Source organism: Larimichthys crocea, chromosome XXI (genome assembly GCF_000972845.2).
Source record: "Larimichthys crocea isolate SSNF chromosome XXI, L_crocea_2.0, whole genome shotgun sequence".
In the NCBI taxonomy this organism is placed as follows: domain Eukaryota; kingdom Metazoa; phylum Chordata; class Actinopteri; family Sciaenidae; genus Larimichthys; species Larimichthys crocea.
The window spans coordinates 1,668,767-1,696,640 of NC_040031.1; the positions used below are offsets into that span (position 1 = coordinate 1,668,767).

At 39.2% G+C, this 27,874-nt stretch overlaps 1 protein-coding gene across 1 annotated transcript in view; it reads right to left on the reverse strand.

The window, feature by feature from the left end:
* pot1 (protection of telomeres 1 homolog) overlaps window positions 1-27,874 on the reverse strand; it is a 68,212-nt gene that overhangs the window by 9,854 nt on the left and 30,484 nt on the right. Inside the window, exons 7-10 of the mRNA XM_019267597.2 lie at window positions 24,832-24,958; window positions 21,725-21,855; window positions 21,323-21,616; window positions 15,959-16,114 (exon numbers count right to left, since the gene is read on the reverse strand). Of these exons, the coding sequence (XP_019123142.2) occupies window positions 15,959-16,114; window positions 21,323-21,616; window positions 21,725-21,855; window positions 24,832-24,958 (708 nt within the window). The remainder of the gene's footprint in view (window positions 1-15,958; window positions 16,115-21,322; window positions 21,617-21,724; window positions 21,856-24,831; window positions 24,959-27,874) is intronic.

Here is a 27,874-nt window from a genome sequence, read left to right on the forward strand (position 1 = left end):
GTTTTACTGCATCTCTGGAGGCCTGGATGTTTAGCAGAATGAGACAGAAAAAAAAATAAGCAAAAGTAATCACAAGTCTGGCTTTGTTTTCTCAGAGCTACATGAGAGTTTAGCAGAATCCACCACCGTTTGTGTTTAAAAAAAAAAAAAAAAGTGTAGAAAGAACTGAGAGAGTGACTAATGCTGAAAAACACCAGAGGACAGACAGACAGAGTGAATAAAGGTGGTGCCATGTAGCATCCACTGTGATTCGGCCCTGTTGGACTTCCTGTTTGTATTCACATATTAAAGGCTCGGTAGCGGTCCTGAGGGTCCAGGTGGGATTATAATGAGCAGTCATTCAGCTGAGAGTAGCAGCACCTCTGGTCAGAGGATCAAGGTCACACTATGTCCAAGAGTGCAGTGGATCATTGAGACGGTTTTGAAGTTGGCAGCTTTTGATGGTAACAAAACTTTTCAGTTTTTTTTGTATCACCATTTCTGAAAGCATTTCAACACAACCTCTCTTTGTCCTTTTGGTTGTGGTGTACAAGTGACAGAACAGTGACAAAGACAATAACAGACTCAGATTTCAACTTTTGAGACAAATATGGGCTGCCGGGTGACCTTGTAATGCCCCAGTGCTCAGAGGTCTATTAAAAGGATTGTCCCGGTTTGCTGTGGAAGAACTCATTCTGCCCACAACCCCAACTAAACCTTTGGGATAAACTGGAATGCTGACTGACAGACCAGATCACCCAACATCAGCGTTGAACCTAACTGATGCTCTTCTGCTGGATGGGAGCAGATTCAACAGCTAGCGGAAAGCCTGACACCAGAACAGACTATTATGCTTATCCTGGTTTCATTTTCTCTTAAGTAACAACAAGATAATCTTAGAAAATAGAACCAGAGAAGAAAAGACAAAATGGCCTCATGGCTTAATCAACAATCCCGGCTTAAGAACCGACAGCAGGACAATCAGCGGTATCATTAGAGGTTGGTGACGGGCTTTTTGAGCTCTTTGACCAATCAGATCATTCAGCTGAGACCACATTTAGGATAATGGGTGCATTATCACCATCGGCATGTGCACAGGGGGAGTTCAGGGAACGTAGCTGTGGACACACTGGTCCACGGCTCGGAGAGTGATTGGCCTGTCTGACAGAAAATGGCTCCCTGCAGCTTCCCCTGCAAACAAACCATTTCCCTTTCAAAGAGGCTGAGGGAACAGAGTGAAGTAGCCTGTGGCGGCTTCTGTAAGCACTTGATCTGTATGAAAACTAAACACTCTACCGTCCGCCTACCACCAGACAGCGAAGATGCCACTGCCGCTGCCGCTGTCTCATGGTATTAGTGCTGCTCGGCTGCTCACTAAAAAGGGATTCCTTAAAATTCAAAAGATTGCTTTGGGCTTCCACGTCATCTCGTCAAGCTGAGGCTCAATATAGCAGCCAAAAACTTGTGCCCTCGCCGAGAAGAAGAAACTGTTCATTTCACACTGGTTTCTTTATGGAACAGGAAGAAAATGGGCTTTAAAAGCCAGACAGATTCAGTCTAATTCGACAGCGAGGCTCCTTGTGCTGGAAAATCAACTCAATGGGGAACTCGGGATGGAACAGATGGAAGTTCACATTATTTCTCGGCTGCACTCTGAGTCTTAAATAAAACAATCAAAGAAGGGACATACAGACCACTGTCATGACTGAATAATCTGTCATCATAGATATATTCAAATGGCTTATTTAATATCATCACTGGCAGCCGTGGCTGTGGCTCGGAGGCTTGTCCACTAATCAGAAGATTGGCGGTTCGATCCCAGGTTTGATCCCCTCCAGTCTACATGTTGAAGTGTCCATGGGCAAGATACTAAACCCCTAATTGCTCCTGAAGGCTGTGCCATCGGTGTGTGAATGTGTATGAATGGTTAGCTCCTCAAATTGATGAGCAGTTGGCACCTTTGCATGGCAGCCAGTGTATGAATGTGTGAATGAGATACATACTGTAAAGCGCTTTGAGTGGTCAAAAGACTAGAAGGCAGTCCATTTACCATTTAAATTATTATCAATGCATCTTTGGACAATTCATGACAAGAAATGTCAGTACAGGAATCTAGAAACAATGATCCCATTACAGTCTCTTCAGAAATCACTTAGAAGTAGAGCTGCAACTATTACTTGATGAATCAGAATGATTAATGAGAAAACGATCACACAGATTAGCTGATAATGAAAATAATTGTTGCAGCTGAATCAGATAGTTTTCAGTGCATCTCAACTTGTTATCAATACAGACACACAATGATAGCAAACAACCACAATGTTCTTTCTTACCCTATCTTCCTTCATATTTTTTTAAATCCACTATCCGATAAGATTAAAATAGGCCCATTCACAATAGAGCGGGATGATTGGGGAAAAAGTTGAGCTTGAAATTAATTAATCAGCTTTGGAAGCTTGAAAAGTCGAACTTTGAACTGTCACTACAGGATAGATGGATAGAGAAGCCCTGAAAGGTCCAGTGTCAGATTTAGGGGGCACTATTAAGAGAATGCCTCTCGCCCAATGTCAGCTGGGATAGGACACCACATATATCATCGCATATCGAAACCTCACATCACACTAGGAAGGAGAGATTAAGACGAGGGGGTTGCAATCCACAACTTTACCAGTAGATGCTATTAAATCCCTCACACTGGTCACTTGTGCATTAATACTCAACATGACTAAACCACTAAATAAACCACTAGTTTATTTACTGCATTCAGAGTGTTTGGAGAGGATCTCTGTTGTGCCTCTCAGTTTTCTCTCTTCATGAATAATACAAGAAGGAGGTTGAGGCAGTCATCGAGGCCACTGCGGAGTCAGACGGCCGCCAGGGAAGTGCCGAGCCTTACAACTCGGGGGGAATAAAACCCTTTAGCAGCAGAATGTTTTACTCAAACTGAGGAGCAGATTTGGACTGTTTTACTCTACATCAACATAACATTTGTTTTTCTGATTAAAAGGTTGATAAAGAGCCAAAAGAACAGACTGTCAGACAATCTGACAAAGGACAGTGCTGGAAAATAAAAGCTTCACACCCACTCACATTCACGCCGAGATAAATTTAAATAATCAAATGATCTGTACACGACATTCGAGAGCTGTGTAATGAAGCATCAGTGTGAAAGTGAATCTGAATTCTTTTTAACGTGACGCTCTGCTGACTCCTTAAGCGCCAGGAGAAGCAGCATTTCTGTTGCGGTCGCTGGTTTTTGGTGGAGGTTTGAGCCCGCAGGCTGACATGGAGTCTCATTTTCCTTAGAGCTGTGTTCACTAAACAGGAAGAAGAGTGGGAGTAAAAAGCGTGCTGCATTAGCGCCCGACCCCCCAAAAACATTCAGTGACATGGAAATGTGTACTCGGTTGAGTGTGAGTGCTAAAAATGAGATAATGAGCGGAAGCTGTCAGAGTTGAACACAGACTGAGGAGATCACGGTGACGATGTGAACACAACCATCAATGGCTCAGACTTTCGCCACAATATTTCAGGATGCGGCCATTACAGAAGCAGTTATGAAACACAACAGATGAAGCCAAATGTCCCCCCTTCTGGACACACAAGTAATTTCCACTAAGTATTTGGTCATTTATGCAGTACAGTGGAGAAAGATTATGCACAGTATATGCACAGTACAACTTATGATGAGTTTTGTCTGAGCATGACAAAATAGGTGGGCACAATTTCAAGTTAAATTGAATGTTTCGGCAGTGAAAAGAGACATTTGGATTAATCACGGTTAACCATCGCCCCCTTGGACAAAGAGCGTCAATCTTTGTCAAGATGGAAGTTGTTCAGCATGCTTCTGACTGATCTCCATTTTGAAGGAATTAAACCAGCCTGCATTACACGCTGGTTTATGATCAGAAATCATCAAACATGACTATGATTTCTTTTATTGTAATTTAAATAATTGTGTTGGAAAAGTACAGTCTAGACCCAAGTGGTGGGGCGACCGACATCACCATCGATCAAGCCATGCAGAAAAAAACAGATATTTGCTGTTTCAATTCCTGAGTGAGCTGTGGGGTTCAGGATTCACACTGAAGACAGGTGCAGGTTCAGCAGGAAGAGAAAATGAGGCGTGTTTAGAGGTAAACCAGGTAAACGTGTGCTGGAGAATCTGCTGAGGCGGGCAGAGAAAGACTGCAGGGGGGAGAGAGGGGAAGATAAATGGATGAATTAGGAATGGCAGAGTCAGGAGAAAATAAAAAATTAGTAATGGAGAATTGGAAGGGAGCAGAGACAGTAGGAGGAGCGAGAGACAGTGTGGGTGCGAATAATGGCGAGTGACGGTGGCTCTGGAGACAGGCGAAAAACTGAAATCCTGTGAAATGTGTGTATTAGTGTGTACCGCTCTCATGCTACACGGCTCACTCGATTCATGTCGGCATTATGAATTGAAATGGAGTGGAATCACACCAAACCATCGCCTTTGTGACTATGTCAGCATGCTGATATTAGCATGTAGCTCAGCGTACACCATTGTGAAATAGTTCGACACCAGCTTCCCCTCACAGAACAGCACAAGTCTGTTTATTTCAGATCACATAAAGCACACGTGCCTCCATTTGTTAGATTACAGGAGCTAAAGCGGATCAAAAGGTGGAGTTTTCCGTGCTCATGAACAGCACATTTAGCAGTTTCCTTCAGTTCTGTTTCTTCTTTTCAAAATGAGACTTGACAGCAGTTTACTGAGCTGAAGGCAGACAGAGCTGAGTGACAGCTGGAGCTGAAGAAGACCGTGTCAGATGTTTAAAGGTACTGACACAGAAAAAAAAAAAAAAACACAGTGCAAGGATTATATATTATATATGCAGGCAGACACATTCACATGTTAGGCATGTAAATGGCAGGTTTACTGAACAAATTCAAACAATTTTAAAAGATCTTTCCAGGCCCAAATGGATCAAGGTTAACTACCACTAAAAGCCTTTATGATAAAAAACAGCAGGCTAGACAGAAGCTCACAGACAGGGAGATGCATATGCTGACAGCAGAATGTAACCTATATAATAATGTTAGGTTGACTAAATATCAAAAGAAATTCTGTTCAAGCTTTTTTAATGACCCATGTCTAATTGAATCTATTCTATAAACTTTTGAGGGCTCAATTTTCCCTCAGATTCGCAACCTTCCAAGGATTTCAAGGATCTGTAAGGACCATGACGTGGTCATTCATTTGGGGCTATCCATGGAACCTCGGTGCAATGGACGGATGAAGTCTTTTAGTAAAGTTTATGTAACATGGATCCTCGCAGCTTTGCAGATAGAAACTAAGATATATTAATTGTACTTCTGTGACTCAAACGTAACCATCCATGTCGAAGTGTTAAAACCAGGAGAGACACAAAGTATATTCATTTACACAGAGACTAACAGCACACGGTGCATTATAATCTCCATGTTCATCACCTTGTCAATACAGTTTTATGTGTTCCTGCTGATGAAGCTGTGTAGGAGTGTCAGACTGACATTTTGTTGCTTTAAGGCTGCAGAGGTTTTCTTCCTTTCTTAAACAAGTACCACTCAAATAAATGTTTTCACACACACACACACACACACACACACACACACACACACACACACACACACACACACACACACACACACACACCTCCTTGTTTTCTTGTTCTCAGCTTCCCTTTTCATCATAATGGGCTCCTTTCTCTCCTAATGGCCTTCTTCTGACTGAACCGCCTCAGTCGATTTCACACAATATCACTGATGATTTCACCAGAGGAGCCTGGTAATTGGAGGAAATATTCCGGTTAGAACACTTCTTTAGCAGAAAGACCCTCACTGTGTGTCACTGCGCCTATGTGAAGTGAATTGACAGGTTTTAAGAGACACCTGTGAGAAAAAATCCAATCAAAGCGACATTTTACCTATAATACATCATTCAAAATCAAATCAAATCTTATTTGTATAGCCCAAAGTCACAAAGTACATTTGCCTCGGAGGGCTTTACAATCTGTACAGGGAGTGACACCCTCAAGACAATGGGTGCACATTATTAACAGGTTTGTTAAAGTCTGCAGTTTGGTTTTCTTGATGAACATCTTTGTCAGTCACTGTCAGTTACTGGAGTCACAAACTTCCTGTAGGAAAAAATGTTTTCTCAATTTTCTGTATTGCTGCACACGGCTACTCTTTTTTTTTTTAAAACCAAGTAATACACTCAGTCAAATTTGATTATTTATTTTGATTATTATCCGGCCAATAATCAACATTAGCAGGCTTAAATTTTTATTATCAATCATGTTCCGTCAATGCATTGATGTCACTGCATCTTAGAAGTGAGGTATTTCCACACCTCTAATAAACAGCATGTAAATCACAGAAAAAGGCCAGCACTGTGCCAGGAGTAAAAGTCACCTTAAGTCTTTTTTGTAGTTTAATTTGAAACTAATGGACCGACCCCTCAGATCTTGAGACATGTTGGGGGTCGGAGACCACTGAACTTAATCAACTGAGTGAGTATAACAAAGAGTATAATTTACCGACTCTGACAGTACAATAGGATTTAGTGTTAAGTTACTCTTAAGTAAATTTTTTTGAGGAAAAGCAGAAACCTAATACAATTATGATCTTAACATTAACATGATAGTGTTGTCATGGTAGCATTCATGAAGTCCATGGGGTAATACGCTAATAAGTATTTTTCCCATCTTCAAACACAGGAGAAGATCAGTCACAGTTTACAGTGATACTGTACGCACAAAGACGCAATTTCTGGTCAAACTGGTGAGACAAACAACACTACTCTACAATTATCTAATTAAAATCAGGGTACACATAACATGAGAAAAACATCTCCTGATAAAACCTGGTTAGTGTGCTCTGTTATGGAGAAACAACTGAATCTAAATTTAGCTCGCTGTTAATTAAATTTTTACACCTCAGACGAGAGTCTTCACATACCTGACGTCTTCTCGTACAAAAAAAGGAAAGTCTCTCACTTCTGTGACACAGAGCCTGGATTTCCTTTTCTCCAGGTTTTATTTCTCTGTGGTTAACTATGTGAGTTCACATCAGCTGATCATGGCACAGGTAAATGACTGTAAACGTACTACAACACATCTAAAGGTGGTTGAGGACACGTCTGGATGTAGAGTCTGATCAGTCAAAACAAGACCAGATTCTGGACTTCAAGTAAAATTATTCGTATCGCTCAAGATGACAAGTCTGTCTCTGTTTATAAAAACATATGGAGTACAGTGGTCCCTTGTTTATCGCGGGGGATACGTTCTAAAAATAACCCGCAATAAACGAAATCCACAAAGTAAGTTTTACAATTATTATACATGTTTTAAGGCAGTAAAACCCCTAACCACACACTTTTATACACCTTTTTACACGCATTTTGTACAGTACTCCCTTAGCCAATCAGGACGCAGAACACAATGCGCGTTCATACTGTACAGTACGCTGTAAAAAAAAACATGCAAAATTACACTGAAAAAATCCGCGAAACAGCGAGTCTGCGAAAAGTCAACTGCGTTATAGCGAGGGACTACCGTACTTTACTTTTGGGAGCCAGACAGAGTGAAGTATGTAATCCTGGACAGTTCAAAAGCTGATCCTAATAGAAATACCCCAAAAAGCCTGATCTGGACGGGGATACTCCAAAACCCTAATCCTAACCACCATACTCCAAAAAAACAGATCTTAAACAGGATACTCCTTTACCTCTTAAGCCCCAGGCTCTTTTTTCGGCGTCTGCTCGAAAATGACATAACCAAAATGATTATGAGTATATCTCTACAAGGTCTATTTGAATAATTTTGATATTATAATAAATAACTAATATTTTTTGGCTGCTGGTTTATTGAGTTTTCATAATTGAGTGACAGTGATGGTAACTGTTAGAACTGTCACAGTCTCAGATTTCAAATGACACATCGTTTGTCTGCGGAGCATGAAGTGTCAGAGCACTAGCAATGGAAATTTGAGAAAGTGAGTTGACTTTATGACGCTATACAGATTTTGATATTTGATAATTAATTTGCTTGGTGTTGGAGTTGTGTTTGGTGTGTGTAAATATGACTTATATGTGCTTGTAGCAGGGTTTCTCCTGTTTAATTTAATGTGACTGTATTGTTACGTGATTATCACAGTATTTCATGCTTTTTGTTGCACAGCAACCCCAGGGGCTTAAGAGGTTAAGCCAATCCTATCTGGGATACTCCAGAAATTACACTCTCATTTATCTGGTACTCCAATGACCAGATCCATAGAGGGATACTAGAAAAAAAAAACATCCTAAAAAAATTAAAAATACTCCAAAAAGTGAGAGATACTTGAGATGTCTGCTTTACTCTGGAATACTTGTGTGTATCGCAGTACTGTCTGTGGTTTGCAACATGGAACAAAAACACAAAGATGAACAATCTGCTTGGTTTCATGTGAATATTCTGCAAGTACATTTTGACTTGGTTTGGACATATTCAAGATATTTTTCAAAGATCAGTTTGAAAACTGTAATACTAAAGTGTGCAATGTACTGTGCAGTTCCTCCGTCTCTGACGCTTCAGGCTAGAGTCATTATAGTTTTCTCTCTGCTTTCACCAAGCTTTATTTAATCCTGTGTCCACAAGATGATCTCATTTAACACTGAACTTCAAACTCACTTCATGTTTCCAATTTAATAATGTGTTAAAGAAGTGTATGTTATAGCATTTAGATGTTGTTAAAAATATTCTGTGTAATGAACCATCTCTGCTTGATTGTGAAGAGCTCTTCAACACCTCCGGGGTCGAGTGTAAATGTGTGTCACGAGGACAGAGTGGAGAGTTATTCACAGTAAAGCAAATAGTCCATGTTCAGCCTCACAGGCTCGACATTTAACCGGCTCTGCAACAACAGACTCACAGATAATCACTTCATACATTGATTAATTAAGGAAATGAATGAAAATAAATTAACTTCACATCTGTAAAACATTGGTAAATAAAGCAAATATTAAAGAATATCATCAGAGTGATTTTCTATCATCATTAAAAACTCCACAGAAGTTCCCACTGGCTGTTGTGAAAATTAAACTGAGCTGTTAAGTGTAAAAGCAGAAAAACTTAAATCACTGCAGCATTTTTCTTTCATGATTCTGGATTTATTGATTCAAGGGCACACAGATGAGAGGTAGGTGATAGAGAAAGATTTTAATGATGCTCATCACCTTCAATAAAGGTCTGGTATGCTGGGACATGCTGTGATGTGCCCTTGATTTTAAACTTTAAACAGTTGTGATTTATTGGAGTGTGGTTGTATGAAGTACTTATTCATAGTCAGTGTATTACCTACTGAAGACAGTGGTCAGAACACCATCAGTTTGGAGAAGCAGAGGAGGACAAGCAGATTATTTTGTGTTAATGCGTGAGGTTCAGTGTTTTAGTTAGTTCAGATCCAACTGTGGACCAAGACAGTGGCAGAGCAGCAAGGTTTTATGAAGTCTGGTGTCTTTGTAGAGAGTGATATACTGTAACTGCTTGACTGCTTTCGAAAGGGCTGTCTGACATAAAGGTACATCCATATTGTAAACTCGTGATGATTTTTTTTGGGGGCCAAAATTTTCACCCACACAGTTAAATATAATTGTTCTTTTATGATTATATGTGAGAAATAAATTGAATTCAATTGAATAAAATATGTTTAGTGCTGGTCTTCCCATCTACTTTTCAGAACGGTGTGCAGACCGTCGTCTGCTGTAAAGAACACACTGATCAGTACTTCAGACAACCACACTTTCAATAATCTGAACCATCTCTTTCCAGGAAAATATCATTGTTGAATTGTTTTTGTTCATATATGTGTTCATATTTTTAGTGGAACAACTGTTCCTTTTAGACGTCCATTGTAGGGTTTACTGCCATTCAGCATTGTAGTTCCCAATTGCTCCATAGTGGTTCAACATTGCAGACTCCATGAAAGAGACCCATGACCTATGGCATCTGTAGATATATAAGGCTCAATCTAAGGTAACAAACATAATGATTCATATTTTACACTGGACCAACTTTGAGAAGAAAACACAATGACAGCCATACAGATGGCGTGTTTTTTTGGTTTTGGGGCACCTTCTCCAGTTTTAATATGAGTTATTTTTTTGAAGCGTCTTCACAGGTCACAGGTTATTATTGCTATAAGACGCAGGAAGAAAAATCCATCACACACAGCTTAAGATGTTATTTTGGTGATGTAGCAAAAAGTTTATTGTTCTTTCACATTTAGTTGTAATGTTTCAATGCTTTACCTAAAACTGACTTTATACTCTTAACTTCTTTGTTCACTTAATCATCACATCCATAGAGCCTAACTGAGCCCACTTACATTTTGTCAAGACACTGACACACCCCATGCCTAAAGAAAACTCCTCTTCCAAGTGGTGCAAAACTCCTGTGGTACAAACAATAACACTAACGCTCCCCCGGTACTCTGAGCTCCAGTCTGGGCAGCCTGGCTAACAAACTGAGCCAACATTGGCTAACAACTGCTGTAGTTCACAACACTTTACTGTACTGTCCATCAGGATAGGATCGATGGTGTGTAACTTGCCGAAAGGCGTTATGTATTCTCACAGGAGATTGTACCAGATGACAAAATTACGTAGATTACAAGTCAGATTGATATTACATTGATTGATGATTACAAGTCAGTGAAGCATCAAAATTATTTAAAATCTGTTATTTTATCTTAGAAAGGTTACACACAGATGTTTTTCCAACAAATGGAAAGCAGATTTTGGTGAGAGTTGCCAGACAATACCATGATCTCTATTCCTGGTCTTCAACCCTGATCAGAACGCCAGTGATCTGTGAGCACACTTAGACAACAGTAGAGGTGCAGTTGCCTTTGTTGGTGTTGCTCTATAATAAACTATACTCCCATATCTTACTTCTATTGCCGAGCCCTTGGGTGCACCTATCAAATGCCTTCCGCTTATACAGCTGAGAGCATATTCTATTGCTGTACTGAACAAGACGTCTGAAAACATCAAATTCTACTGAAGGTTGAGAGCTGAGCTGAAGCCAAAAACATCAAACCTCAAGCACTAAAACATCTGAGACCTGAAGGCTATAAAGATATGGGTCCGTTTAAAAACTTTCAGTGATGTTAAAATCAAGGTTACAGTCAAAGACAAACACTAAAGAGAAATGCTGCGACCCTATAGATGACTCCAAGTCAAGAAACAACAGAAAGGCAGTGAAACTACCCAGAGGTCATTGCAAACTCATTTATGCTTAAACATATTCAGACTCCTGTGTGTAGAGTCAAAAAGCAGCTGTGGCTGTGTGTGATTAGCTTTGCAGTAGGAGGTCAGGGGATGTGGTTTCCATAGCTATAATCAGTGATTTCTCCTGGTAGATGAGAGTTATTTGTGATTATTACAGGGAGGTTGTCCTTGTGAGGAAATAGTGAAAAGGACAAATGAGCTGCCGGGTTTCCTGCCAGCTCTCCCCTGATGCTACAGCCATCGTGCAGCTCCACAGGCGACTCTGCCCTTCTTTTGGTTTTATACATCGGTAATCAGTATAAAGGCCTCCGGGTGCTGAGATACCAAGAACAACATAAAAAGAAACAAAAAGGCATTCATGGCTCATACATAATAAATAGAAAGAGAGCTTTTACACTGGAGGGGATATTTCAAAGATGTTTTTTGATCAACTGTTCCCTGTATGAGAGTCATTCTATTGTTTTCTTTTTACCTACACATAGTAAGATGACACTGGAAAGCAACCAAACGATTGATATTCAAAATTATCAAAAGAAATATTTACATTTACCAACTTTTTTTGGATTTTTGACTGACTAGACAATTGAAATCAAAGGCACCTTCATTACACAATCACACAGACTGCCATTAACAACTTAAATAAGAATGAGTGGTTATGGAAGATGAATATATGATGATAATTCATAAAGTCTGGACCTTGAGTTGGTTCATGAGAATTAGACATCGATAGTGCTAGGGTTAACCTAACCCTAACCCCAGTGCTTTTTACCTCAGTATTATAGTACTCTTAATAGACTTATCTGTCAGTTATTTTTATAATGAATTAATGAATAATTTAGTCTATTAAATGTTACAAAATAGTGAAAAGTCAAAGCTTTTAAATACATCTGTTAAATGTGACAAACTGGTGTCAGGTAGATTGTCCTAAAACGATGCATTCAGGGTTCGATATGCTCAACAGAGCTTTGTAATAAACCTGTCTGAGAAAAACAGATCTGACAGCACAACACCTTCGACTACACAAGTGTGTGTGTGTGTGTACGTCTGTGTGTGTGGTTTGTCTTGTAATTCAATGTGACTTTGCGACCGACACGATGTAATTTATGTCTCAGAGCCTTGAATCAAGATGGATGTGCTTCCCCACTACAGTCACTCACTCACACACAGACACACACACACACACACAGACACACACACACAGGAAAAATCATAGCAAACTGAGAGAAATCATTATAAAAGGACTTGGGTGGATTTGTTCAGTGTTACATCCAATCTAACAAACTGAATGAACCAGAATCTCAGTGGACGCTGTCATTCCTCTGACCAACAACTACACACACACACACACACACACACACACACACACACACACACACACACACACACACACACACACAGAGAGGTCATATAACATGTAGGCGTTAAATCACATCACAAAATCATTTTTTAAAACACTCACTCTCATTTTGATGTGATTGTAGCACAATTTCAAAAGCCAAACTTCTTATAAATCCACATGCTGATCATGAAATCTGTTACAAAAGTGATCTTAAAGTCTGTGTAAAGGCAATTTTGAGATTTCTTTCAAAATACATTAAATATGTTGGAAAATAATGCTGAAAACATGTGAAAAGACTTTGAACAATTTATATTACTAAAATGTGTGTCAGAGAGAGATTTTTCAGTCCAAGATTCTTTGGGCGGCTCTAAAGGGTGTCTCGATGACACGTTGAGGCCACCCTGAGCATATCCCCGCAGTCACAGCACAGTAACTCATCTGACACGTTTCTTCAAAATTGCTGCTTGACTGCTCCCACGAGTGGGCGTGGCTTCATCACATTAAGTGGACACGCCCCCACAGTCCTGGAGCTGAGAATTCGTTTTTACCCGATTTTGACACCTAATTTCATAAACTTGTAAATATTTCTAATCATTCAAATTTGTCCGAACACATATTTATGCGTACTTTACACAGACTTTAACTTTATAATTGTTCTTTTATGATTATATGTAACAAATAAATTGAATTAATTTGAATGAATGAATTTCAAATTTGTCTGGGTGTTTTTTTTGTACTTTGTCCATTCATTATGTCCATTAAAAATGTGTGGCAGCAGTCCAACGGTAATAATCCACAAATCATCACTATACAAGATGCCCCCTTTTCGTCCTGTCTCTATGTGTTAGTCATTATTCACAACATCTATTTGCAGTCTAATAATAGCTACTAATAACGCTTACAATCAGTTATTTTTTGGTGAACACTTAGTGACACCAGAAGACTGTTAAATGTAAACAAGAGCATGTTCCCTCTTTGTGATTCACCACAGGTGCTAAATGACAACAACATAAAGTATAAGTGTAAAATAAAACATGTCAGAGCTCCACAGCTGTATGTTAATGAACCTCTGAGAAAAATTAAAACCAAATCTGAGAAGCTGAGAGGATCAAAGCTGCTGTTCTTTTGCGTGCGAGAGAGAAAGAGATGGGAGTGAGAACGGAGATCTCAGTATGCATCCTTTTTAAAAATTCACAGTGATTGTTGCGTGTGATCGGAGGTGAGCCTGAGGCGTTTTGAGCTGCAGAGAACAAACGGGTTTGTTTTGCAGAATAAAGAGTGAAATACATGTTAAACATGAAGACACAAGTCAATGCTGCACTGTCAGTCAATACAAGAGTCTCCATAATAACGGTGACTGGATTGGATTAAGGAGTTGCAGATTTAAAGTTTACTTGTTTTCTAGCTCACCATGCTTCATATTAAAGTGCTGATTCAATTCAGTATTTGTTGCCTAAGATAAATGAATTATAATGGGAATTATAATCTCAACAGGCCTGAGGTTTGTTTAAAATGTTTGGACTCGTATTGATACCACACCTCTGTCGTTTCTGTACTGATATTATAAAGATATTATTTGGAAGTTCTCAAAGCAGCAGTACTTTGCATTAATAAAACAATATAATACTGGTTATGTGTAGATTTGAATCAGGAATAATCTGATTAACAAAGATGTCACTGAGATTACGAATCTGACAAGATATTTAATGTTTAATTTAAAAAAAAATACTGTGACATTTTCGATTCTCAGACCTAGATCTTGTTTTTGATTGCAGCGAGCACACAGCACCACTGAACACAAACTCAAACCTCACCCACAGAAAATAATATCTGTAATCAATCATAAAATCCACAAAGTTATTCCTGTTTGTGTTTAGGAGTTAGATTTAGACACTGATTCCTCTGGTTCAGATCCAGTTGAGGTTCCTGAGGAACTAGAAAAGTTACTGTGGTGAGAAATTATGAATTTCACTTGATGGCATGAGCCAACACAAATCTGAATAATGTCATGTACTGTGAGTATCTGAAAGTCTATTCTGTGCACATTTCTGTTGATGACATGTCATGGTGCTATATTCATCACAGCACAGAACTCAGAATGCTTTAAATGTAAGAAAAGCACAAAGAAACAAATAAGTTCAGGGTGAAGTGAACACAGTACTGCACACACAGTACATATTAACCCTCTGAACATTCATGTAACTCTAAGTGTCACCATCCATCATTCCTCTTGGTTCAAACAAACATCCAACAGAAAAGATGACACGGTGCCTCTCTGATTCTGATAACTCTGTGAGCAGTCAGCAGCTTTTACATCAGGAACAATCACTCCATCTTAGTCTAAAATCTGAGAGAGCTCAGAGACATAACCTGTTTTTATCCTTTATTTATCAGGACAGCTGACTGAGGATGTGCACTTTACTACTCCAATAACTTTAGTGTGTTACTTTCATTGCATTTGTTTATGGCATGTCATACACAATAATGTTATTTTGCTATTTGTGTTGTTTCTTCTGTACTTTCTCAGTTTGACCAATGGAGTCTCTCAGTATGAGTTTGTCATGTTATTCCACCTACCTCATCCACCTTTTTAATGAATGATCTGAGCCGTCATTAGGGAGCTAAAGTAACATCAAAAGTTGGACAATTAGCAGAAACAGTCTTCCTTCATTCATATAAAACAAAGATTCAAAAACATTATCCTGTAATCTGACCTTAAACATCACCATCCTCTCTATGCCACGCAGAGGTTGGCTGAAATCAAAACTTTCTTCTCTTTAGCTCAGAAGCATTTGAAGCAAAATATCATCACCGCTGCTGTTAAAGCCAAGCTGATCACTTGTGTGAAAGATATAAGTAGAGCATGAAGATGTAGATAGTTTCTTCTTCTACAACAACAACGACGACACCAAAAAACAACAGAGGAAAGTTTAGAAGAGAAACCATGGAGTGTGTCATTGCTGCTGCTTTCTCTGCTTTCTTTTTCTGCCCACTTAATAAAGATATTCTGGTATCATTTATGGATGATTCACCCTGATCTGGATTTGATTAATCATTCAGGAACAGTATTCATGAGCTTAGTTTTTTTTGGAGCTCTTCACTTAAAGTTGTTTGATTTGTGACCAATTCTACTGCTTTAGCTGTTAGCATCTCCTGTTTGCACTGTAACCATGGAAATAACAACAACCACTGAATTACTTTAATACTGAAAAAAAGTAAATATGATGATTGAACGGGTTTGAAGTGTGTGTATGATGTCTATGGGTTCAGACTTGAAGGTGCTAGGGTAATCATAATTTAATAGATTGAACACAGTAACTCTAAACTCTGATGATTTCTTTTGTTTTTTGACGGTGAGCTCTGACCTTCAGCTGCTGGGCGAACTCCACATGGTTGTCATAGACGAGGATGTTAGCAATGAGGTTCTCTCTATCAATAGAGAAGGAGGTCGGTCCAACCATGACGTTCGGCTCAACTATCACCTTCAGCAGAGTGTGGGGACACCTGGTCCCATCCCACACCTGAAAAGACACAAAAAAATGACAGGTGATGAGATTCCGAGTCAAGGGCAGGACACACAGGTGTTCAGTGTTCTACCAAACATGGCAGAGGCTAAGAGACTGAGAAAGTTGAAGAGAGTGGAGACTGGCCCGAGCAAGAAGTTGTCAAAGTTGTTGACTTTTAGTTGTTGGTCAGAGCTTTGTGATATAAACGAGCTTCTTGCTGTCGGACTAGTAAGTAATATTAGTCTTGTGTCCATGTCTTGTGTTGTTGCACTTGCTTGATTCTTTGGCTGTTAGCAAAGTTGTTGCGAGTTTTTGATCTTCAAAACCCAAAAAATAGCAAATCTAACATAATGTTGATTTAAGATACAGTCAAAAGCTTCCAGTGAGTCAGAGTATTCATGTTCCTTCGAGGAGACATCTGCAGAAAGTGCAGCAGAGTATGACATGACTGTGCTGTAAAAAAATAAGTACATTATACTGGATTTACCATGTGAGACATTATAGTGCAGATAATTCAGCCACCCCTCTCTTTTTTTGTTTTTTACCTTGCCATTGTTTCAGGCTCACATAAAAACTCAATATTGCCATACAACACTGATTTGCAACACTGTCCATAATGGTATTGACACCAAGAGCTATTAAGGGAAAAGTTAGCACAGAATAAATGGTTTGGAAAAATCTGAAATGGTCAACAAATTTATATTATCACACAGTACGTATCATCATAACCAACCCTCTGTCCAACCCTAATTCTCCACAATTTCACTCACCTCCATTGTATCAGGGTGGAGGCAGAAAGAGACACCGAGACTCAAAACTTGGACACACAAGACCAAATCTAACTGACTGAGTAGATTCCACTAGAGAGAAAAAAGGAAAGTAAATACTGTTTAGGGGCTGCAACTAACAAATATTTATGTTGTTGTCTAAAAATGTTAGAAAATAGTGAAAAATCACTCTCAGCTTGCAGAGTCCCAGGTGACATCCTCAAACATCTACTAGTCCAAAATCCAAAAATATTCAGTTTACAATGATATGAAACAGAAAATCCAATCCAAAAATATTCAGTTTACAATGATATGAAACAGAAAATCCTCACGCATAGTAGTCATTTAGGTGCACAGACAAACATTTTTAGTCAGTTCCCATACACAGTGGTATCTTCTTAAAGCATTATGAAATTAATTTTAAAGATTTTTTTGGGCCTTTTTTGGGGGGGATAGAGACAGCTGAAGAGTGACAGGAATGTGGGGAGAGAGAGAGATGGGGAATGACATGTGGGAAAGAGCCACAGGTCGGATTTGAACCCTGGGCTTCCACAGCCTCTACCAACTGAGCTAAACACCTTGAAATTCATTTTAATCAGGAATAAAATAAAACAAATGCACAGCACACTGAGAAAATAACAAAGAAGAAAAAGAAAAAGAAAATCACCCATTGTAACCTCAAGTATATGTAACCCTTAAAAAATACTTGTGTAAAATACTCTACAAACTCAGTTAAATAAATCAAACTCAAATAACTTGAAAAATACTCCTGAGCACACATTTTACTGTTTTTGTTTTACATTTGAAGGATCTATTGAGATGTTCTAATGAAGCATCAAATGTTTGTCATCATATTTAATGAAGCCTTCAACTTAAAAAAAAAAACAAAAAAAAAAACATTCAAAAAAAAAGAAATTCTCAAAGGAAATATTCAGTTTGAATAAAGTGATTACATGCGAGTAAAAGCGTCTTAAGTGAAGGCGGAATGAATTGGATTTGTCGGTTGCCGTTTGTACACAGGATTTGAAGTTGGACAGAGACAGAGGAAGAAAGAGAGAGAGACCTGGGAAGTGAACAGAGTGAGAGGAAGTGCTGTTCAAAGCAGTTAATCAGAAAAAAAAATGTTCCTTGCTGATTGTTTCATGGTGGGTTTGTTCTAAAGAATGATGGTCGCTACGCTTTTAGTCCTATTGCATGTGTGACTAAGGCAGTCACACCCTGCTGCCCTGAGTGGGAGAAGACTAACCAGTCTGCTTTTTTTGTTGTTTTTTTTAAAAGGTATTTTTTTGGCATTTTTAAGTTTTATTTGACAGAGACAGCTGAAGAGTGACAGGAATGTGAGCAGAGAGAGATGGGGAATGACATGCAGCAAAGGGCCACAGGTCAGATTCAAACTCTGGGCGGTGGCGGCAAAGGACTGAGTCGTCTTACATGGGGCGGATGCTCTATTAACTGAGCTAACCGACAACCCACCAATCTGTTTTTGATGCAAAATAACATTCATTCAATTAGCCCTGTGCACCCCGCCTCTTGCCCAGTGTCAACTGAGACTGGCTCCAGCCCCAACCAACCCTAATAAGGAGAAGCAGTTAGGGAAAGTGGATGGCTGGATGACATTCAATTAAATGATCTCCTTGTAAAACCATCAAAATAGTGCCATTAGTTTCTGTCAAAAGCTCTAATTGTGTTAAACCAAACTATGATGAGAGCAAACTTTTAGCTGATGATGATCTCAGGTGCTTGAGGAAAGGTATAAAAAATGATTCTTTATCTAATAACCTTTTACGATTTGGAAGACTCTTGGTTGCATGTGTCCTAGTGTAAACAGCCGGCTCAGAGCAGAAATCAGTGAGAGCAGACTGGCAGCAGACCAGAAGTCATTGCCAAATCCTGCTCAAATGTATCAGCTCTATCAGCCTCGCTGGCAGGAGACCGGCTGCCACTAACAGCCTTGTTTCTGTTCTGAAAACTGAGGTGGCAGGTAAAACAGCTCAGGACCGAGATGAAATACGTGAGGCCAAATGACTGAAGAAGATTTAGTAGAAGACAGATGAAGACTGAAGGCAAACAGCTCTACTATTCCAAAGAGAAAAACACAACATGAACCACTTAAGCAGGTTGGAGATTTAAAAAGAAATCATATAGATGAAGGAAACAAGACAGCGACCAGCTTTCTAACAGGGCAACAAGGCTCATTAGCATCGGCAACAAGAAAAAAAAAACAGGTGAGTGTGGGTAATAAAAACAAGGCGGTAACAACAAATGGATATAAGATGACAGTAAACAGCCTCTGGGGAAGCTTCCTGGCGAGTGTGATGCTGCAAGTGTGAACACAGACTTTGTGTTGACTATTAGCAGGAAACATCACACACTAAATTTCACCTTCAACTCTAAAGTTAGTATCATTAGTATGGGCTGTAGAATCAACACAAAATTAAATCCCAGAGTCACGATAGAGAACATTAAAAAACATTAAACATTTTAGATTTAGGAATATGTGGAACACAGACACCCCCCGGTTAATCCCAACCACTGTGAAGAACCAAGAAAAGCTCGACGAAGCCACAAAACCCACCAAAGGATACGCTTAAAATTGACAGTGAAGGCCGACAGGCTGACATCCATCATGAACAACTCCTCTCACTGCCCACATGGGACTGTGGAGGCCTGAAACAGCTCCTTCAGTAACAGACTGCTACTCCCACCATGTCATTCAGACTCTTTAACACCAGCATGACTTTTTTCTATATATTTCTTATTAAGAAGTATTTCCCTATCAACTTTGTGTATGTGAGCGGCTGTGACAAGTAAATTTCCCCAGTGTGGGATCATTAAAGTCTATGTTATCTTATCTTATCAGGAATCCTGTTGCCAGAAGTAGCATAGTACTTATCTACTAGGTTTTCTAATAGATAAATAAAATGGTTAGTGGTTCTAATTCATCTACCTCAAAATCTCCCCTGTTGGGAGAGCTGCAGTTTTACATGATTAAGCGATTTGCTTCTACTTTTCCCAACTTGAAAGAACTCTGGAGGTTTTCTTTTGATTATCGTTCAATTCATCACCTGCTGACTTAAATTAGACACTAGATGACTATTCAAACAGTTGCCTCGCATATTAAAGATGTGGCCTTTACTGATGTAAACTGTTTATTTTCCCTGAAGCTTAATAAGCCGAATATCATGTTCCCTGTAATCATGTAAGAAATGGTAAATTATTATCATTATTATAAATTAATAAATAATTAATTTACCTACACCAAGGAGGTTATATTTTCTCTGCCATTTGTCTGTTTGTTTGTTTGTCTGTCAGTAGAATTACAGAAAAAACTACTGGCATGATTTTCAGAAAACTCATTCAAACTGAATTCCACTCATCCTGCATCTGGTTAGGCCAATCACAACCATTTATTTAAGATGTGGCACGTTCTATACAATAAAGTGACAGAGAAGCATCACTGGTCCAGATTTGGAGTCACACGTTTTGATGCTTTGCAGCAGGTCTGTCCAGTGGATCCACAAAGCTCATCAATCAAACATCATGTCAGTTGACATTTTAGTGCACTGTTTAGCTATAATTTGAGAAAGTTTGTGACACATTTTTAAAATGGACCAAGCACTGTCCCAACTTGCATGTGTCTCTCAGTCACACGTTTCCTTGCTCTGATTGGTTGTAGGTTTATATAATTGTGTCCAGATGCATTTTGCTCTGTGCCCGTTGATAACGCCCCCTGGAAATTGAAAATGAACTGAGACGTTCCAGACTAATTTGCATTTGCAAATTTGTGTGGTGATGCCAAGCTAATGAGGCGGAGAGCCTCCACTGTGAAACATATGAAATTGGAGTCAACACTCCATGCAAAGAGTTTCAAAATTGACTTCTAAGAAAAAAAACCTCCTTGGATCCGTTTGCAATATTTTTCATTCATAACTTAATTCTAGAAGTTCCATTAAACATGCTGGATTACGGCAGTAAGGGCTTATTTTTTTAATCATGCAACACTTTAATCCCAGAGTTTCAGTTTCATTCCACAAAATAAAAACAAAAACATATATAGTGCAGTACTTGTAATCTACACAGCAGTGCTGTGCCTGAATGCATCCTGTGTAGACAAAGACAGAGGGCTGAAGCTGCTGCTGCTCTGTTAACTTCAACTTTATTTATTTATATAGCACCTTTCATACAGAATTGGAGCCCAAAGTGCTTCACAGAGCAGAGTAAAAACAAAAATAGACAACAACTAACAGTTCTTAAGGTAAAAGAGCAGTTGCATTAAAAACTAGAGATTAGAACGTGCTGCTTTCACGTCACAGCTTCAGTCTTCTTCCAGTGCAGACTACAGCCCCATAATAAATACTGATGAACACAACTTGGCTCATTAGCCTGTAGAAATGCACCACATCGTTAGTAATTCAACTTGTTAGTTACTGCTGCAGTTTGTCTGTAACTTTCTTACCCTCAGCAGGGTGCAGGTAGTGTCGATGGGAGCTTTGGCAAGCAGCTGACATGTCAGATCGAAGTAGGCTTTGGGCTGAACAGCAGACAGAGGAGTTGTGGAAACCGAAGAGATGACAGCCTGCCTGGCAGCCCAGGATCGTAGCTCCTCCACGGTCCGACAGTCTTCCCGGTCGAAGTGGAAAGAGAGGCTGGAGGTCCGTGGCTCCACGTTTGCGCCCACCGCACCGTCAAATGTCACAACGGAGAAACCAAAGGTGTTGACCAGCGTGATGGAGTCATTGAAGAACTGAGTCTGTGACGAGAAACATGGAATGATTGGAAACATTGATTTATCTCCGAGCTACATTACGAGGCATCACAAGTCATGGTTACTAAAAAAAAAAAAAAAAAAAAAAAAAACCTTGACTCTGTGCATGCGGACAATGTCTCCGATTTTAAAGATTTTGGGATGGTTCTCCAGCTTATCACAGAAGATGGTGCAGCCGATCTTCTGGTTGGACTGATCAGTAATCTTCAGGCTGGAGCAGAAGTCTGTGGAAAGAAAACTTACAGTGGTCAGAGCTCAAACGTGAAGAGCCAAGGACTGAACAGTTCAGGTTCTCTTAACAGAGTTGTTGCATATCAACAGTTGTTCAATGAGTCTTTCCTCTGACCTTCTGAGTCAAATGGTGTGAGAGTTGATGTCGCAGTAATGTTTTGTTGATGAAAAGAGCAAGAACAGTCCTTTATGATGCTATGAGTTGGGAGTGTTATAAATCAAATCAAATCAATTCAAATCAAATCAAATCAAATTTTATTTGTATAGCCCAAAGTCACAAAGTACATTTGCCTCAGAGGGCTTTACAATCTGTACAGGGATTGACACCCTCTGTCCTTAGACCCTCGGTTCGAGTAAGGAAAAACTTGCCCACAAATGTCCTGCAGTAGTAGTGATTCAACATCAGTGATTAGGGCTATGTCTTTACTGTCCTGTGATGCATCAGGCCAAGCACACTCTCAGGGCTACATTGGTAAAAGTTCACAAGACTTTTGGTTCCTATATTGAGGAAGCACAGCCCCTGCTGTGCCTTCCTGAGGATACCTTTGGTGTTGAGGGACTGTATGAGTGTTGGTGTGATGCGTGTGACTTTCGATAGATGAGCTGTTGATAGAAAGTGAGTGAGTGTAATTCTCGCCTCAATCCTCAAGTCAACAATGATTTCTTATTTGTCTTATCGATATGAAAAGAGAGATTGCTCTCATCACACCATAGGGCTACATCTTCTACTTTGCTCCTATGGGCTCTATCTTCACGCTTGTCTGTCCACTCACTGTGTTGTCATGAGCTAATCTGATGTTATTCTTGTCATATTGTGTAGCATCTTCTTGGGTAAAATCAGCCATGTAAGAAAAAGCCCCACAAGAATAACTAAGGGAAACTGGGTCTACATTATTCATTTTTAATCTTAAACTTGACTTTGTTCAGCCGGTTAAGTTATCACCAAAATGACCTGGATGTAGATCCCTATGCAGTTGGCCAAATGTACTTTCTGTGTTCAATTTCTTAAACTTTGTTTTACCCTCACAGACTACAACAGAGGTGGTAAAAGCAAAGTTAGCATGACGCATAGCGTCACAATGGGAGCATTTGTGGGAAACACACAGGGGTGAAATAAACAGGAATGACCCTGGAAGATAGCACTGAATTATTAAATTATTTGACCAACAGGAAGCATATACAGGAAAAAAGACCAGGGTCAAGGACGGATCCTTTAGTAACATCACAGGAGAAATTAACTATGGAGGATGATAAATTGCCCTAACTGCTTCACATGTGTATTTAACTGTTTTGTCAGAGTATATACAGTATATGGGAGCTCTTATCCCACCTTTGGTGTTTGTTTTTGCTTTTAGTCAATATGAGCACCAGATTTGTGCCACTAGAGGTCAAGGAAACCATTACGTGGCAGAGGAACAATAAGAGATATTGGCCAAGCCTTACAGGCTTACCAATATCGACTGTTTGCAACTATATTAAGAACAGAGAACTTGCAAGCTTAGTAATCATAAAGGCCGACCTAAGAAGACCTTCTCAGCTGATGAAAAATTCTCGCCCTAATGCAGAAAAATCCCTGTATACGCCTTTGTGACGGATCACAGATGCTCTTCAGGAGGCAGATGTGCGTATGTCACCAGTCTGCAGAAGACTTCAGATGCCAAACCCGAGTGTGTGCACGTTCATGTTTATCTATCTGACAGGATTTGACTGTGTGAATATGACATCTTCATGGTGTGTGTGTGTGTGTTGCTACAGTGTCTGATCAGATGGATTTTTCTAAAATCTTTGTTTACTTTAAAAGACGCCTGAAGGATTCACAGAGATGATGACAAAGTCTGGACCGATTCCAACCTTGCTGCTTTCTCTTTATTAACCTTCCCAAAATACACAAGCATGAAGTACACAACTGAACATTGCTCCAGAGGTTCAGTGGTTTAGATTAATGCTGCTTCTTGTGTGATGTTCATAACTACTGAAGCTTTTAAAGCCTGAGCAGCCTGTTCAAAGCCAGACATCCATTATGAGATTATCAACAACAAAAAACTGAAAATATATTGTACCACTCCACTCCTCTCCACACCTTTCTGACTGTGTTACAGGGACATTTCCATCTGTTCTCACACAGCACCGATCCAGCTTTTATCACTCATTAAAGATTTTCTCTTCTTTTTAGTCTGACAGCTCATTTCTGTCTCTGAGGTTTATGTTCCCAGGTCTCATTTACCAAAAACATGATCAATCATTCTTACTTGCCAAAGTACTTACTGAACAAGTCACTAAAAAAAGTCTCAAACACAGCTGCTGAGCTGAGCGTCTTTGTCTGTTGGGCTGAAAAGGTTTTTAATACAGTATCTGTTCTTTAGCTCCACAGAACAGACGAGAAATTCATTCTAGAATCTTAGATATAAATTTTGTATTTGACAAAAGTAGAAAAATGTAGGGAATAAAACTTTTAAATAATTAATATAATATATATTCATATGTGTATATAACATAATATTGCAACCTGTCAAAACTAAAAATATTTTCAAAATATTTTATTTAATCACAGATTTTTAGACTGTGATTAGACATTTCTTAGAAGAAAATTTGACTTTATTTTTTTACAAAATTACTTTTTAATACATTAATACGATTTGAGATTTTCTCATCTTAATTCTGACATTTTGTATTTCTGACATGTTATTTGCTAAATCTATTTTCTATTATGAGCCATACTGAACATCTGTTGCAAAGTGATGTGACTGTCATTGCTAGTTTGTGACAAAAGCAGTGTCATTTTCACCGCCAGCGTACATGTATAGCATATATGCAGCAAATATACTATACCACCTTGGGCACATTATTCAGATAACACACGTCCATGCTGCTTGTTACACACAGCAGCTCTCCTCCTCCTCCACTAGCTGTACACATATGCTATTAAATCCTCATTTTTTGCCCTTCATCAGCTCTAGTTTTAAACTGACCTGTGCCACGGCTCTTGAACGGCTGTTTGAAGAAAACCACCACTCCGTACACGTTGACAACAGATCCAGTCTTCAGGTCACCCAGTCCAACGTACGTGTATTTTTGAGTCTTGGGTGGTCTGGAAACCTGAGGAGAAACAAAGCTGAGTTTAGAGAGGTGCCAGCATGCTATGTTCCATGTTAAAATTAACACATTAACAAACATTAAATTAGATTTATTTTGACTGAAGTTCTTCATGAAAGCAATTTAGATGTTCACCCCCTCTCACAAACCTCCGGGGAGGTAGTAGGTGTGTGGCAAGACACTGTGGGGTTCAATGCCAGGTATAGTTGAGGTATTTCAGATGGGATTACACTGTTCGACAGATCTTCCACCAGCATGTTTAAAAATTGTAAAATACTGTCAAACTGCTGTAACATCCCTTAACATGTGTTCTGATACGGAGCAAGAGGAGGCAGAAGCAGGTATGGGTTTACTCATTTTATGAACTCTAATTCCTGTTTATATTTACACAGTTTCCACTTCATTAATTCAGGTGTGGCTCCTCGTCAATCCCTGCGCATAATATTACCTCATTTATATGTATAATCATTTACCAACACATTGTGACAGCAGGAGCCTGACTGCTTTCGCTGCTGCTCTGTGTGCTGCTGTAACCTTCAGATGAAGCTACTGCTGATGCCAACACATCACTTTCTGCACGAGTTTCATAATAAATGAGTTTTAATGTGAAGCCAGAGGCAGGATTTAACTGTGAGACAACCACATTTGAATAATGCTAGCTACATTATAGCGCCTCCACTCCTCCTGTCACGTTTCACAGCCATCGTAGTTTTTCCTTCAAGAGGGCAAGAGGTTCAATCAGCAACTAAACCGCCAGATGCCACTAAATCCAACACACTGGTGCTTAAAATCTTAAACGTGCCCATAACAACAACAACAAAAAAAAGTACTGTACTGTCATAATGTCGTATTTGTACTGTACAGTCAATTACACTATTGCACTTTTGATATGAACAATATTTGCATTGTCACTGATGCTGTATTTTTCAGTGAAAGGAGAAAGAGGAAATGTTAATCAGAATTTCTGACTACTTTTTTGATCAAACTTTCTGTGGAACAACTAAATCGAAAACAAATGATTATTATTCAAGTCATTCTTAAATGTCTTAAACATGCCTGGAGGGTAAGTAATAGTAAAAACAGATTTTTTTAAATATTTTTCAACACTCTTGTCAGGAATTCAATTAAAACCCTCCACAGATGAAACAGACTGTTGTTACATTTCTGACAAAAGGTCAGACAACAACATTTATTGAAAATGATCAACTTTTTACTTGAGTGAAAAAAAAATCGATCATGCTGTGTAGTTAAGTTGTTGAGTTTGGTTTGGAATCAAAGACAAGAAAAAGATGGAGGGTGAAGTGATTAAATGAAGGGCAGTTTGGGCAAACCTCAAAGTCCAAATGCAACATAACAAAGAGGCTTCACAATAGAACAGCTCTGCATTGCATTAAGATCATAAAACCCTCTCCGTATTCTTTTCGGCTTGACGCTAGAATTTCTCTCTGCTTTTCAAATGGTCCTTCAGTGTTACCTGAATGAACATTATCCTGATGACTGTTCAACAATGAAAACAAACAGATTGCATTAATAAATGACTCTTACTGACCCTTTGGATCACCAGGGGTTTGTCACACTTGCAGTGGTTCTCTGTATAGAGAATGGAGGAGGAACACACATTGCATACAGGGCTTGGCAGAGTGGAGGAGAGTTGGATGACAGCTACGCTCATTGCGTTGCTGTGTGTAAAAGATTTGCAAGTAAAAACACACGGGTGACAGCTGATGTAATATAAACGATCCGAGTGGACTGAATATAGCTGATACCAATCAGTTTGAAAATGCCATGATTGATCCTTATACTGATCTTTGTGATCAGATCGGTACATCACTAGACTTGAGTGTTGCAGGTGATACAGGACGAGAAGCCTGATGTCACATCCATCATTACAGTGTTATAAATATGTGTAGACGTGGGTTAACAGCAGTCAAACATGCACGCTAACATCACCACCTCTGTATTATCACTGCTGACTGAATGACTGACTGTGATGAAGGTAAACTGAGGACAGGACTGTAAATGTTTCAAACTGTAAATGATTAATAATCCAGTTTCCTGAGATTGCCAGATTTAGTGTTCTTGGCATTTAACTAAACAAATGTCATTTCTGATAAATGTTAAAAGCTTAGACAACATCTGATCAGAGAAGCCAATTTCTAACTTCCTGCCTCTCTTTTAAAGTTTCTTGAGTCAGATGTGATTTTTCAGAGGATAATAGAATCTGAAAAATGAGCATATGCTCTTAAAAAGAGAAAAACAGACTTCAGTCCAACATTTTTTTTACCACCATTTGTTGTACAGCACAGATATAAGTCAGAGTGAATCAGTCTGCGTTGCATCTCTTAATTTATTCTGTTTTAAAATGTGAATCACTGCTTCATCTCACCTCTGTTACTGTTTTATACATCTGTCATTGGTTAAATATTTGATTTTCTTTTGGTTATACAACACTTCATACGTTTATTTTTTGGTATATTTTTTTTAAAAGATACATATAATTGTATCTTTAATAGTGTCAGCAGGTTATATCTGCAGTGTCTTCACCCAGAGTTCAGAGATGACTTCTATATTTGTTCCCATGTGTCTCTACAGGCCGACGAGCTTTAATCGCAGAAGTGCAACGTTATCACAGAGGAGCAGGACTGTGCCTTAACAACGTTCAGAATTTGGGATGAGCCATCATGCTGCTGAGTTTGTACGTCACTCAAAAAGTAAGGATAGTTAGCCTAGCTGAGTCACTGGCAGCTTTCAAAGGGTTACGGTTACCTCTGTTACAAAGGACTGGATCAGAGTGCACAGACTATCAACATTCACATAAACTGTAGGTCCTGTAAGCATGCAGGGAGCCCTCAAATCACAGATGGTACAAAATAAAGGTTAACAACATCAGCTTCCAGCTTCCAGTGTGGCTGTTGGCAC